Source organism: Musa acuminata, chromosome BXJ3-11 (assembly GCF_036884655.1).
Source record: "Musa acuminata AAA Group cultivar baxijiao chromosome BXJ3-11, Cavendish_Baxijiao_AAA, whole genome shotgun sequence".
Lineage (NCBI taxonomy): Eukaryota > Viridiplantae > Streptophyta > Magnoliopsida > Zingiberales > Musaceae > Musa > Musa acuminata.
In genome coordinates this window covers 7,371,090-7,385,674 of record NC_088359.1, presented here as the reverse complement: position 1 = coordinate 7,385,674, position 14,585 = coordinate 7,371,090, and the positions used below count along the sequence as shown (strand labels likewise).

Here is a 14,585-nt window from a genome sequence, read left to right as displayed (position 1 = left end):
GTTCAGCAAATTCCAGACAGTACAGACTTTTTTTTATAAAAAAAATTATATTAATAATAAATAAAATATTTGAAATTTCAATTTTATTTAAAATTTAAAATTTATTTTTATATACTTAAATATTATTCTAAAACAAATACTTGGATTGTGTTTTTTTTTATGGCATATAGAATTTTTTTCTAATTTACCAATTCTTAATATATTGAATTGGACCAAGAGAAAGAATGACCATAGTAGAATTTTAAAGAGTATAGGCTAATTTTTTTTTTTTATTGCCAAAAAGGTATGAATATAGCTTATTTATTTTTGTAAAATTATATATCCTAATATTATTATTATTATTATTATTCAAAATATATCCCTTCCATTAATATCCATCCAATAAAACTAAGGACAATCACTGCTGACTATAGTTACCATTACTAATTTGAATTAAAATTATCAAATATATAAATACTTCAAAAAGTCATTATTGGCATAGGGCATTATTATCAAAGTTAACTAATTAACTACATGCCAAATATAAATGTATAGGGTTAAAAATGCATGTGATGAATGAACCTAAGTAACATTTTTCGACTGTGGGATGAATATGACCATTATTTCAGACATTTTATATATTTTGTTAGCACCAATTGTGCCACTTAAACTCTAATAAATGCATAAAAGTCATCAAAGCTAATTTTAATAACATCATAAAATTCATACACTTAAGCTGTATATATTTTTTTTTTTCCAAAAAAGCCTACTACTATTTACTCTTTTTTTTTACTAAGTGACAATCCTCTTGCTATCAATAACTTTAAAAAATAATATAATATTATTTTATTACTTACAATCTCACTAATATAGATTTTAATTTTTTTTTCTCATAATCCCTTATTTCATCCTCACTAACATCACTCCTTGCTAATATCATCATCACTAATTCAATCCAATGTGTACATCACTCGTACGTTTCCTTGAATATCTCTTTGCTTACTATATTATCGATACTTAACATAGGAATGTTGCTTATTATCTCTTTATTTGTTATTGATATTGCTCGTCACTTGACATCGTCCAACCCTATTCGTGCACCTTCTTGATACCATCCTCTTACGAGACGAGGAGAAAGAAGAAGAAAAAGAGGAGGAAGAAAAAAAATTTATATTTCGAATAATTTAAAAATATTTAAAAATAAATAAAGAAAAGAGTAAGGATGGTTGTAAAGTGAAGTGGATTAAGATGAAGATTTGAAGTGTATGATGGAATGACATGAGAAAGATTTAAATGAGATCCAAATCACAATTATTATTTACCAATAATATATTATTGGCGGAAAAGAAAATGATGGGGGATAAGCATTGGGAAGCTGTTGACTTCTACTATTGGTATGTATTGACCATAGAGAGATGATTTGGTAGGTATTGACCATAGAGAGATGATAAAAAGGTGTGCAAGTAGAAAGTAGTGACATTTTAATTTTTCCTTTATTTATCTCCTGATGTTTACTACATGATGATACCATAGAACAAGACCCAGGCAAGTCCTTATTACCTAACCCTTGAGATATAAATCTATTAATAGGATCGATCACATGAATCTTTTATCGATATTAAAATATATATTTATATATAAATATAAAATAAAAACAAACATTATAGTCATAATTGTTTATGCCCGGTTACTTAGATTTTTTACAAAATTAAATTCTATAAAGGTTTATATTTAGGTATCTTAATAGTATTTAAATTTGTATTTATGTCTCTTTATCTCTTTTCATTCCATTAATAATATTTATTTCATCGTATCGATATATACATATATATATATATATATATCATCTTAAATAGATTTAATCTTATTTTATCTAATTATTTATACATAAAAATAATTTTTTATCTCAACATTCTTATTTCTGCAATACAAATGATACATAATATCATAATTTTTATTTTTTATTTATTTCGAATCATACACATGATCTATCTATACAAAAGTTGTAAAACAAGGAAATTTGAACCCATGATCCAAATGCCTTGAAGTCAAGAACAAATCAAAGAGAAATAATCCAGGTCAATGCTAACTTGACTGGTTGAAATAATTCCTCATGTAATCTAAAAAGAAAAGTACAAAACAACCAGTAATAAAACACATTTTACATTCCCAAAACTGTGTGACTATCCTTTTTAAGGGAAAAAAAATGTTGCTCATCTTGTTCTAAGAAATTTATTCCACATCGAATTTAATATGGTAATTAAGAAATATTTATATTTTTATTAGCAGCAACAGGATAAACAGGGTCTTCCCACAATAAAATTGAAGGAAAATAATTTCCTTCCATTTCTGTCACATCTTTGTCCAAAATACATTTAACTTGATCTGAAACTGCATCTAATGAAAAAATGATAAGAAAAAAGAAGTTGATGTTCATCAGCAAAGATGTGAAACTACTGCCTTTTTGCATTTCCCCTATGTATTTTATCTAGATATCAGACTCCTAGCCTTAGGCAAACACCACTAGGAATTAATACATGTTATAACCCCTGATAAAACTGGGGCTCCCCTCTTGCACAAGAAAAAAAAGGAAAAAAAATATCTGTGCCGTGGAAGAGTTAAGGGATCGGAAAATCACTTCGCCACCTTCTGGGACTTCATCTTCCTGTCATTTACACTACAGTTTGGGCAGATATATTCCAACCCATCTGTCTTTGCATAATCCTGCCACAGAAACACAGAAAAGCACAAGCTACATGTGAGATTTCATGGTCATGATACTGATCTAATGGTGATCAAACTCTTAAGTCTAAGAGACCAAAAACTACTTGTCATGAAGAAACAACGCAATGACGCATGATTTTAAAGTCTTCTACCGTTAATGCATCATGTGATATTAGGTTGTAGACGTAGGAAGAAGAACCTTAAAAGTAGCAAGACCCTGACGTCGATCACAGCCAAGGTGAGCCCATTCGCTGCAGGAGCCACAGCTCACCCAATCACCAGGAGCACTACTGTAGAAGAATCAGGGTACCACAATGTCAAGATTTTGGAGCAGAACACAGTGCGGTAAGAAAATTAGCGCTTGCTTACCTGCGACACAACAAGCAACATTCTCCGTCTACATCATTGTGTGCTAGTTCATATTCCAAAAGATACATTTCATAATGTTTTTTTAATGTATTTCCAACACCCTGGAGTTAGCCATAGGACAAAAAATGGAAATTTAGTTGGTTCATGTATGCACAGTTTCAATATAATACAAGTCCAGGAATAAATTTGAAATTTAGGACGATAACAAGTCATAACCCAGCCATAAGTGCATAAGTATCAGTTTGTAAGACAACCAGCCTTAGTGTTATAAACTGAACTATATTTTAATTACATTATGGAATGACCGATTATTTTCCATAAAATTGGTATTCCAGGTTGAAAGCATAACTAATAGAAGGCCAAACCATGTTTCATTCCAATCTTATACATAAATGGAAGGAACTGCACTTAGGCCAATAATTGCTGTGATAAATATGTTCTGATAGAGCCCAAAGCACTGGCTTGTATCTTGTGATAATTGTAAATTTCTAACAGCTACAATCCACTCCTCTTGCAACCTATAGCAACATTAACTAGTTAATTAAAAGAAAATAATAACTTACAGTCATTTTATTTGAAGCTGTATAGTTTTGCATCTTTGAGAAAATCTGGCCTTTCCAGTTTATGCCATTCCCAACATAGAAGCCTCCCCTTGAAACTACCTGCAGAAGGGGATATCCATGAATCATAATTTGAGATTCTCATGTAGGAAGGCATATGACCAACGCAAAAATGTGGTTTTTTGGGAAAAAAATCAAAAGGACCTGTCTATACAAGTTGAACAGATCCAGGCGCTTTGCGTTGAGTACAGCATCGGGAAACTTGGATATTCCTCCTTGGGGAACAAGCCGATTATGTCCTCTAAGGACCAGAAACTGCATAACATCCTCAAGAAACTCTACCTGGATTACAATGAAAAGGGAGATAAGATAGGATATGCAACCCCATTTGGGCCCAAACATGTAGCATATACTTACTTCAGAGCAAACTTGAATCGAAGATCTATTACATCCATGTTTCTTCAGTGGCAGAGGATTCTGAGGTACAATCTTCTGTTTTGGACGAAAAGAACTTGACATGGACGTTCTAGGTGTCAAAGGAACACGGACAGTGTTATTCTTTTTGGAAGATGCAGTCGGCACATCATCCTGAATGCCTAAGGGCAACATCCGCTGTCGAGAGAATGGAACAGGCTTCATTGTAGCAACCTTCAATCTTTTCCGACCAGAAAATGAGAGTATGTGAATTGCTTCACATGAAGCAACTTCCTTCTTGGCATCCTCAACATCATTAAGAAAAATCCCATTTTCCTTCATGGTTTGGCTAAAGGCAATAGGTTTAGCTTCGGAAAAAGTCTTGGACCTCTTTGTAACAACAGATGAAGACAAAGGAGGCAGAGAAGACAATTCGTGTCGGAAGATAATTTCTTTCCCTTGTCTATTCCATAAGAAAAGAAGGCGATCAGCATCTTCTTTCTCAAAAGAAGCAACTGGAATACCCTGTATACTCGCAATGCCAAGAGTGACCAAGCTGCGATAGGAGACTTCAGATGCTAGCTGTTTCAAAACCTGTACCACAGGCTTCATCAGACATGCAGTCATCATGTGCTAACATGCATATATTGCATTCAGCAAATAGGACCATGAGAAAAAGCCAAAGGTTCATGAAATATTATTTTCTTTTACCATTTCAGATAAACGCTTTTGAAATTGATAAAAAACCAGAACCAACAGAAGCTTGCACATGCAATAATCATAGGAACAGAAAGTAAGCATATTTCAGCTCCAGATAGAACTAAAGTTTGCAGCAAATCATCATTTTATAACTGATCACCAAACTTACAGATCTATGTTTGGGGACATAAATAAATTGGATATTAACCTGAACAGCCCAAGATGGAACCTTCATCTGGACTTCAAATGCAGAAGCCCCACAAGCAACAGAAACTGAAGGCAGAGACTCATACAGAGGTGGTTTGTTTTGGTCACAATCTGGAACAGCATGAACTAGCTGACTCTTCTCAATAAGTTCATTTTTTATGTGGTTTTCCAATACCTGCAAATTAAGAGAAAGTGTCTTAGATACAAAAGTCTAACAATTTCAAAGGCACATAATCATGCTAAGGTTTTACCTGATCATTAAGAAATGACTGCACACTATCAGACACTAAGATGGAAGTGTGTGTGGAACTACAAGTTGTGAGATCACATCGCATGGTAACAACAGCATCAGAAAGTGGCCCATCTTGAAGAGGAGGTGCGACACTGTCAGGCATTTTGTCACAATCCATCAGTTGTTGTAGCAAAGTAATGTCATTCAAATACAAAGAAAAATTATTAGATATGACCAACAATTGTTTAAAAATTTCATTGTCATGATCCAAGTAAAAATGTTCATTCCCTCTTCTGTTCTCACAAAACAGTTAAGTCATTGCAAAAGGCATCGCATAGCAAGTCCCCACACAACCTAGGAACATCCCACTAATGGCACAGGACTCCATATCATCCAAGCCTTTTCCAACCTATGGATCAAAGTTCCACGGAAGAGTTGACTGCAATCAGCTTCAACTTGATGTCAATTCTCTCAAAGCATATATATCAAAAGAGGTAACGCACTAAGACCTATCAGAAAGTCTGGTGACGGTGTTGTACCACACCCACTAAAATAACAGACAATAGATCGCACGAGCAGATATGAATAATCATGCCCACCACACAACCTGTTTAGCGACAAAGGGTGCATATGAATTATCATCCGATGACAACACGACCAAGGTTGGCCAGGAAGCGTCTCCCAATAGTGATGTGGCCAAATTCAACCATGCAGTATCATCCTTTAATGAGACAGTCGAATCTGGCTATAAGGTGTTTCCCGACAATGATGCAATCAATAAAACATCTCCCGACAACAATATAACCGAATCCAGTCATGAATCATCATCTAATGACGACGCGACCAAATCCGATCATGATGCATCTCCCAACAGTGATACGATCGAATTCAACCATAAAGCATCATCCGACAATGACATGACCGAGTCTCCTGACAAGGATGCAATCAAATCTAGTCATGAAGTATCATTTGATGACCTCGCGATCGAGTTTGACTAATGAAGTGTCTCCCAACGAAGATGCGGTCAAATCCGACCATGAAGTATCATTTGATAATATCAAAACCGATCCACATGCCAAATATACTCATAATAGGTTACATGGTCAGTTTGCTTTTTAAGTATAATATCATGTCCCAACCCCCCCGTATGTCGAAACACAATGGGAGACAAATAATAAAGGGGAGTGATACGACCCTTACTAAGTACATCCAAATGTAATTTTAACATGATCACCCGTTGGATTCTTTATATCTTCAACATCAGACTTGCGACGAACCTTGAAGCTAAACCCAGATTGAATCTGAATCCTTCACATGTCAGACAACTAAAATCTATATTGTCAAGTGGTAAATCCATGACCCGATACATAAGATAGTTTTAAACCTATTGAGATTGTTGAATGTTGTCCACAAGGTGAGACTTGTTCCTTCGAGTTTAGTACATATCTAAGTTGCATAATTATTCTATTTTCCTATCTAAATAGAGTAGAATATATAAAAAATATAATAATGACATGAAAAAAAAATGAAGAAAAATAAGATGCATCAATATAGAATTTAAGCATGTATTAAATATGATTTGCTCTTTTTCAATTGATATTACTATATGACATGCAACATAGATATTTATAATACAATATGTGTTGTGGAAGTGTGATTTAAGTAAATGCAAAGATAACTTTCATAGATATGATAATTTTTGTTTTGCATCAATATATGATAAACATACAATAGACATAAATCAGTTATTATGAGCAAATTTTCTTTTCTATATGAAAATATCCTTATTATCTTGTTAATCCTTTTCATTGGTATTATACTCTGCATAACATGGACTTTTGTAATTGAAACATATCGGTTTAATGTATTGTTATGTTCTTTCTTTTGAACTAGTCTTATTTTTTATTAGGCATTTGTGCTAAAATAAATCCTAAAGATATTGTTTGAAGCTAGCATGATAAATGTTTGAGGTGAAGGTAGGTTTGGTAATTGAACATTATTGTAAGAGATGTATAAAATGTTTGAGGAAATGCAGTAATTGAACATTACTGCTTCGTGATTATTCAAGGTGAAGGTAGGTTTGGTAATTGAACATTATTGTAAGAGATGTATAAAATGTTTGAGGAAATGCAGTAATTGAACATTACTGCTTCGTGCAAAATTTTATGTTTCATGCACTTATAATCTTCTCGAGATTCAAGTAAGGCTAGAGCAGGGTATAACAAGACCTGTGTCGATCCATGGCTAAATCGGTATGGTTCCGATCCATTCTAGCATATCGTGTGTCGGTATGCCAAAACAATATCACGAACCATTTAGGGGAGGGAAAAGGAAGAGGAAGAAGGAAGAAGAGAAAGAAGAAGAAAAAAAAAGGAGGAGGTGGCATGGAGGAAAGAAGGTATATCAGAACAGGTGGTGGCCAGTGGGCAGCACGTGGTGGGCGGTGCATGATGGATGATGAGCAGACATGTGAGCATTGGTCATCAGGTCTCTTTGCAAGCATGAGGAGTTGCATCCCCGTCCTTAACCCTAGTTAAAGAAAATATATACTATATATAGAATACTAGACGGCAACGCCAGGTTTGGGCTGGTTTGTGTACCAATAGATACCAAACCAGCAAGTTCAACAAACCTTGGGCCTAAGTATGTAGGGAGGTCATTTTCACTTTTCAAACCCACGGGAGCAAGGCCACAATGGAACAACCTTAATGTTACACTACCATCAAGCATACAATAATAATGATTCATAAGAATAAGTATGGGGATAGTAGACATACCTCATTCGATTATTAAGTTTACTCCCACGAATCTGAGGCAACAATAAGATAATGTTAGCTAAACGATAGCAGAGAATTTATTATTTAAACAACTAATTTAAATACTCGATTATTGAAGATAAGGTGATAAGGCTAGTAGGAATGCCTCTTAATATATGTCTATTTAGGTCTGAAGGTCCCAATAGAATCTAGATGCACAAAAATGCTTCTAAGAATGTATAATCTATAATTCATGATTGTAAATGCAAGGCTTCTAGGATATCAAGAATGTTTTGATTAAAAAAGACATCCATGACTTAATTTTTTTTTAAGTGCAGTGCATAAAGTGATAAATAACATCTTCTTACAATTGCTAAGGTTTTGTAAAATTGTGAAAACTGTTTTTTTTTAACTACTGATAAAAATTGGTTAACTTTGTGAAATAACTCGGTCATCTGAGAACAATAAGTTGATGGGAAAAACAGTAAATTAGGTCTTGGAAATATCCTCCGAAGTTGTGTTTTCTCACTTCAACTAAAAATACAGACTTGTCTTGTTAAAATTTTGAACCTAATGATGTTAATATTCACCAAGATTCGAGTGAGAAAGGAAAGGAATGAAATCACAAAGGTGGCAAACCTGGAGAAAGCAAAAGCTAATTAGCATATTGCAACTAGGCTTAGCTGAACTTTTGTGGTTCTTGTCAAAGGAAATCATCCATTTAAAGATAAAACAAGTTATCATTTGTCAAGAAGCTTAGACATATTAAGCATTAGGAAAAGAAAAAAGCAGTCGTTGAGTCATGATACTTACTTCAATGTTTAAAAGGGCATTAATGCCGTCTTCTAAAGAACCCAGTAAACATGCATCCTGAAAAGAGTGGTTACAACATTAAAACTGTGGAACAACTGGGACACAAATATTACTTCTAGAAATAAAAGGCCCCTACTCACCAGCGTGCAAGGTAATCCGCAAATGAGCAACCTCATATCCACATCACCATCATTAATTTTTGTCACAGGAAGAGAATCGGATGAGGTTTCTTCACCCTCCTCTGCAGCTCTATCTGGAAGAAAAATATTTATTTTAGGAGCATCTCCCAGTAGCTGTGGCCCATGATTGCTGCTTTCTTTTTGCCCATTATCTGGGAGAACATAGTTATTTCGTACACAGTACAAGCGGAAAGATGCATGAGCAAGTTGGAAAGCATCCCATGTGTGGCTACATGAACTGCACAGAAATTGCTTAACCATGACATTCAGCAAGTTTCGTTACTCAAAGAGAGAAGTGGAAGCACAAAATTATACCTTTGTAAAACAGACAGCAATGCCTGGCGGAAATGAGAAGCTGTGTAAGATGAGACTGCATTCTTCCAGTATATCACATATGGAGTCCCCTGACAATCAAGAATGCTAAAATCAGTATTTCATCCACATGTAGACACTATTGGATCAGCTCTTAAAACATAAAGCATTAGAAAATAAACGATGGACTATTTAATAAGTGAGCAGATACAGAAACATAAGTAGTGCATGTTCCTTAATCGCAGAAGTCAAGGTTTCAATAGCACCAATCAAAAGAACATGCATGAAATTGTATAATTTTTTATAGCATTCCACCTTTGAGTGTAGTGCTTGTGCGATTTTTTCACCATTGGGGACCTCCAGATAAACCTGCGCCCATCATCACAAGTCAGACATGAACACATACAGGATAAAAATTAATTAATGTTCATCAGAAAACAAACAAGTATCACTTGTATTATGAGAAAAAGATAAAACAAATTGAGACTACATTTCGATCATATAATTAAACAAATGAAACATCTTCCACAACATGGAAAACAAAAATAAATGTTTAAATAAATACCTCCTTTATCAGTACAAATCAGATAAAATGCAGCCAAATAGAAGATATTTTCATCAGCTTTAAAAGATGATAGCAATTATACCCACAACAAAATATGCCACACAATACACATACAGAAGCACTCTACAGAAAACCACAGCACATGCCCGGCACAAGCACAATGCTGGATGGCACCAAGGTGGATCGCATAGGAAGCACCAGTCCAGCGGATGAATGTGCACATGAGGCACAGAGCAACTAAATCCTAGGCTACACTTTGAAGCATCTAACAACAAAAGCATGCCCCAAACTGCAGCTTTTTAACAACACTAGATGTCCGATAATCACTTCCAAAAAATCAATTTTCAATGAATGGTTATGAAGTATGCAAGAGAGAGAATGATTTACACAAGGGAAGATATTGACTTATTCAGTTTGTTGCAGTGTTCTCCTGATACTGATGTAGCGTTTTCAGAAACTTTAATGCTCAATTCAAAACACACATGTAATACAGATAAATGAAACTGAATATCAGTTTGGATAATTATATTGCTTACTGTTGTCGGTAATGGAGGATCAACGAGGGCACTGAACATATCGGGCTTGGACACATCAAGGTCCCCCCAAACAAGTGTGCCTATTTCTTCCTCATTCTCAAGCTGAGACCCTTGAAAGTACAAGATATTCGGCTTCAGTGACTTCTGAGCTTCACGGAAACTATCCACTGATGGATTAACAAGTGTATGAACCTGCACCGGAACACAATCAATCAGTGAACAAAATCAATAGTATAGAACTTAAAGAACACCATAACATGAACGTCAAAGAAAATACCAACCTCAAGGCGACCTGATGAAACAAGCTCAGGAAAGGGATATGGATGCTGTCGTTTTACCTCATTTCTTTTGCCAGTAAATTTCCCACATAAGACAGCAACGAGTCTACAAGTTTGCTTCGAGAAACCGTGAGTTTGATGCATCATTCTTTTATGTCATCAAATGCATAGCAACCGAGCTACCTCAGCGTCCTCTCAAAACCAATACCTTCTGCACCCACTTCCAATCGAACCCGAATGTGGGATAAACGGAGAAGCACCGGTTCTATTCCAACTCTCTTATCCAAGAAACCCAAACAAAATCTACAAACCCTAAATTCTTTGACCAACAAAGCAAATTCCCCGCCAAAATCCCAACTTTCCGCTCAATCGTCTCCAGAGACCACCAGAAATAGCAAAAGTTCCAGGGATTTGACGGGCCCCCAGATTCCCAGATGAAAAAATGGGCGACCAACAAAAGGGCAACCGGAGAGTAAAGCGAAAAAATGACGAAACAAAACCTACCAGACTCGGACCTCCTTTTAAAGATCATCATAAGTACATATATAGAAACCCACGCCCGAATCGGAATCAAAGTAGCCTCCCAAATGCGGAGACCAACTAAACCGAACAAGGTTGGAAGGACAAAAATTCAAACAAATAATCCAAAAATTGGTTAACCAGAAACGGAAAATATGGGATTTTTGCGGGTCGGCAGCGGGATTTTTTTGAGTACGCGAGATGGGCCTCGTTCGTTGTTACGCTCGGGCGTCGGTTTGGATCCATGCCGGTTCTTTTCTTCTTCTTTTTCTTACTTTTTCCGATCCGATTCATGACCTCCTGCTTCCGCTACCGCTGTTCCAAACGCAAGAAGAAAAGCGAATTTTTAGTGTGTGATGATCAACCTTGACGTCCACCCGCTCGCCCTCGTGTCTCTTCGATCTTCCATATTCCTGGATCGTCGACGCGGGGGATTTGAATCCCTGCTCGACGGACGTACAAGTTTTCCTGGTTCGCGGGTGCGTTCTTGGCTCCGACGAGGGGTCTTCCAAGCACGTGATTCGGATTGGTTCAGTTGTCCCTCCGGAAACATTTAAACGAACGAGATACCCCAAATGGGGACAAATCGATCGGCATAAACAGAAACAACTTTAACTTACATATTAAATAACATTGGCGGTTCGTTAAAAGGGAATAAGGTGACTCGAGGGATCATTCCACACATCTATTTTGGATACATTGGTCACAGTCATGTGGAGGAGACCTTCTTTAAGACTTGCGGTTAATACAGTGGGGTGGGGAGACCTCTCGACACTCGAGAGGAATCAGATTCATGGAAGGAGTGCCAAAGTGGAAAGGGCGATATTTAGCGTAGAGAAATCGGGAGATGCTCGTCGCCATGGCCACTCTTGGATACAGAGGAGGTGAGGCAATACCGGTTTAATCTTTTCAATAGTTCTCATTATCATTCCAAAATAGATCCTTGGTTTTCTCCTGCCAACCCCTTTTTGAATCATAATGTGGAGGACTCCATCCAAAACCCCACACCGGTATCTCTTAGGAGCCGACAAGGGGTGAGATAAGCCAGAGGTAAATATCCCTCTTTTCGAAAGTCGATGATCCGCAGATGTGAGGCTTAGAGGCAAAGGGGGGACTTTAGTTTTATGTTCGTTAGAGGATCTTTGCCTTTTTGATCTATGCATGTATAGTGCACCCATTATCATTAATTTTGATCATCAACCCAATACGGTAAAATTGATAAATTTATTTATTTTTTTAATTATCCTTTAAAGAGTTAAGAAAGTAATCCTTTAAAGAAATGCGATTCGGGAGTCGGAGACATAAGTTCACTCGGGATATCTAAAATCCTATATCATGTTTTAGTTAATTTCTCAAAATGATTACAATGGGGTGTGTTTGACAAGATAATTTTAACAGTTTAATTGAATTTAGTCATAAGGTGTTTAGCATTTGAATTGAATTTAGTCGGGTCGAAATGTAGAATGCACATGTTATTATCAATTTTGATCATCAATCCAATATGATGAAATTTATGTAATCTGATCATCTTTTTCGATTATTGTCTCACTCAGAAGAGTTAAGAAGTTATTCTTAATGGGGTGCGATGTGGAAGTCAAGACAAATAGGAAAATAAAAAATGCTTGTGTCTAACTTCCTATATCTTGTTTCAGTTAATTTTTTCAAAATATTATGCTAGAGTGTATTTGACAAGATCATTCTGATAGTTAAATTAGTCTTGGTTTATTACGAGTGAAAAAAACTCCTACGGTGTTTAGCGTTTGAATTGAATTTAGTCAGTTCGGAATGAAAACATTGCACTTTGAGATTAAGATTGTCCTGGCCAAAGTGCAAAATCTATTTTGGGATCTTGACGATTATTGCTTACATAAAAAATAATTAGAGGGTACTCTAAATACCTTCATCCAGGATGAACATATTAGGCATAAGGGATGTTTGGACTAATTAGGATGCACGAGTGTTTTGATGCTTATGTCTTGAGTGGACGTATCGAGAGCATAGAAATGTTTTGCTTGGTTAAAGACATATTAGGTACTTTAATTTTTTTATTATTTTCTAAGCAAAAGTTTGGTTGTATAGATTACTTCATATACTTATTTATTGAGCATGTGCAAAGTGACATTATAGTTACCTTAGGCTCTTCAACATCTCTTTTGTCCCATGTCGACATATCACATTCAAGGGGACACTTTTGATCACATCGAATACTTCAGATTTTTTTTAAATCATATGAAGACAAGTTCGAGTGATTCTATGTAACCTTAGATTATTGTGGTTTAGTTATTGATATCGACATAAAGGCACTTAGCTAATGCGAAGTTGTGATCAACTTAGGACTAATTTGAGGATGATTTGAAGGAGAGACCGATTTTTAGGCGTCTCAAAGGCACGATCAACTTGATGCATTCGACTTAAGAGCATAACTTGAGAAAGTGATCATTTGAAGGAAGCAACATTTTGAGAGCATAGTTGTTCTGATGGTGTAGTAGTCTTTAGGGCAAACTTGACTTAACAATGCAACCAACTCGATGACACGATGAGGATATGACCTTTCTTGAAGATGTGATCGACAGACTTTGCTCGTTTCAAATAACACAATTATTTTTTAGGATGTAATTATTTTTTAGCATATGATCATCTTAAATATATAGTCATTTCGAAGAATACAAACGCCTTGAGGGTGCAATCATTCTGATCGGTTGTTAACTTGGTGAGTAGTGATGTGAGTATATTTTGAATTTAAAATAAGATCCAACCTTGGGCATACAACCAAGATGTCCGGGCCTCACGAGATGATGGAGGTTGAACTCAAGAAGACTATTTAATTTCATGTCACTTCTTAGAATTGTCTTTTTTTGTCTCAACACGAGGTCTTTAATTACTAAGTCTTGTATCGCCCTTTGAAGTAGGTTTGGGAGCTTCACCGAAGACTTTTTGGCTATCAACCTGAGGAATGATGGTAATATTAAGCAGTTGGTAAAAAGTATGGATGACCATAAAGCGACGAGGATCAGAATCTTGTCATTGAATTTGGAGATGTAGCAAGCTCAGAACTCGTCTTTGCCTTCTTGGATGGCTAGCAATGTTGTTGCAAACTTCTGGAGACATTGGCTACTGATGAAATGGATGGAGTTTAAATTCTTTTCACCAATTGCTCGATAGACATTTTTAGGCGAGAGGAAGGCGGGAGTACAACTCTTCGACATTGTCTCTCAGAGTGATTGGAAAAGCCTAACATATGAGATTATTTGTACCTGAAGATAACCACATGTTCTCCATAGAGATAGTACCTCTATCGAAAGACGCCAGCATGTTCCTCTTGTATCAGTTGGATAAAAGAAGATTGGTTCTGAAGATCCACTTAGTCGAACTCTTTCATGTGTTGTTTCTGTGTCATGTGTCGCTGAGATATCGAACTCCAATAATGCCCTCTCTTAAGGAAG

General features: G+C 35.9%; 1 protein-coding gene and 1 long non-coding RNA gene across 2 annotated transcripts; one reads left to right on the top strand and one right to left on the bottom strand.

Moving 5' to 3' along the window:
• Nucleotides 1-2,464: 2,464 nt before the first annotated feature.
• On the bottom strand, nt 2,465-11,083 carry LOC135652902 (AT-rich interactive domain-containing protein 4-like). The gene is made up of 15 exons (XM_065174221.1): nt 10,627-11,083; nt 10,346-10,537; nt 9,560-9,613; nt 9,248-9,336; nt 8,894-9,170; nt 8,754-8,810; nt 7,962-7,993; nt 5,204-5,336; nt 4,954-5,127; nt 4,050-4,640; nt 3,837-3,974; nt 3,636-3,734; nt 3,073-3,173; nt 2,903-2,993; nt 2,465-2,703 (listed from the first exon to the last, which is right to left on the bottom strand). Exons 1-15 carry the CDS (start codon nt 10,768-10,770, stop codon nt 2,614-2,616), a joined length of 2,262 nt encoding a protein of 753 aa, XP_065030293.1. The 5' UTR covers nt 10,771-11,083; the 3' UTR covers nt 2,465-2,613.
• Nucleotides 11,084-11,846: 763 nt separating this feature from the next.
• On the top strand, nt 11,847-14,496 carry LOC135652393 (uncharacterized). The gene is made up of 2 exons (XR_010502119.1): nt 11,847-12,026; nt 14,052-14,496. It is a non-coding gene; the product is annotated as an uncharacterized LOC135652393 (long non-coding RNA).
• Nucleotides 14,497-14,585: the final 89 nt, after the last annotated feature.

Excerpts from the sequence above, each read along its gene's own strand:
- LOC135652902 (XM_065174221.1), bottom strand. The coding sequence starts at position 10,770 with ATGATGCATCAAACTCACGGTTTCTCGAAGCAAACTTGTAGACTCGTT. Across the intron at positions 9,337-9,559 it reads CACAAGCACTACACTCAAAG|GGGACTCCATATGTGATATA; the intron begins GTGGAATGCTAT and ends CTTGATTGTCAG. Across the intron at positions 8,811-8,893 it reads GCGGATTACCTTGCACGCTG|GATGCATGTTTACTGGGTTC; the intron begins GTGAGTAGGGGC and ends CACTCTTTTCAG.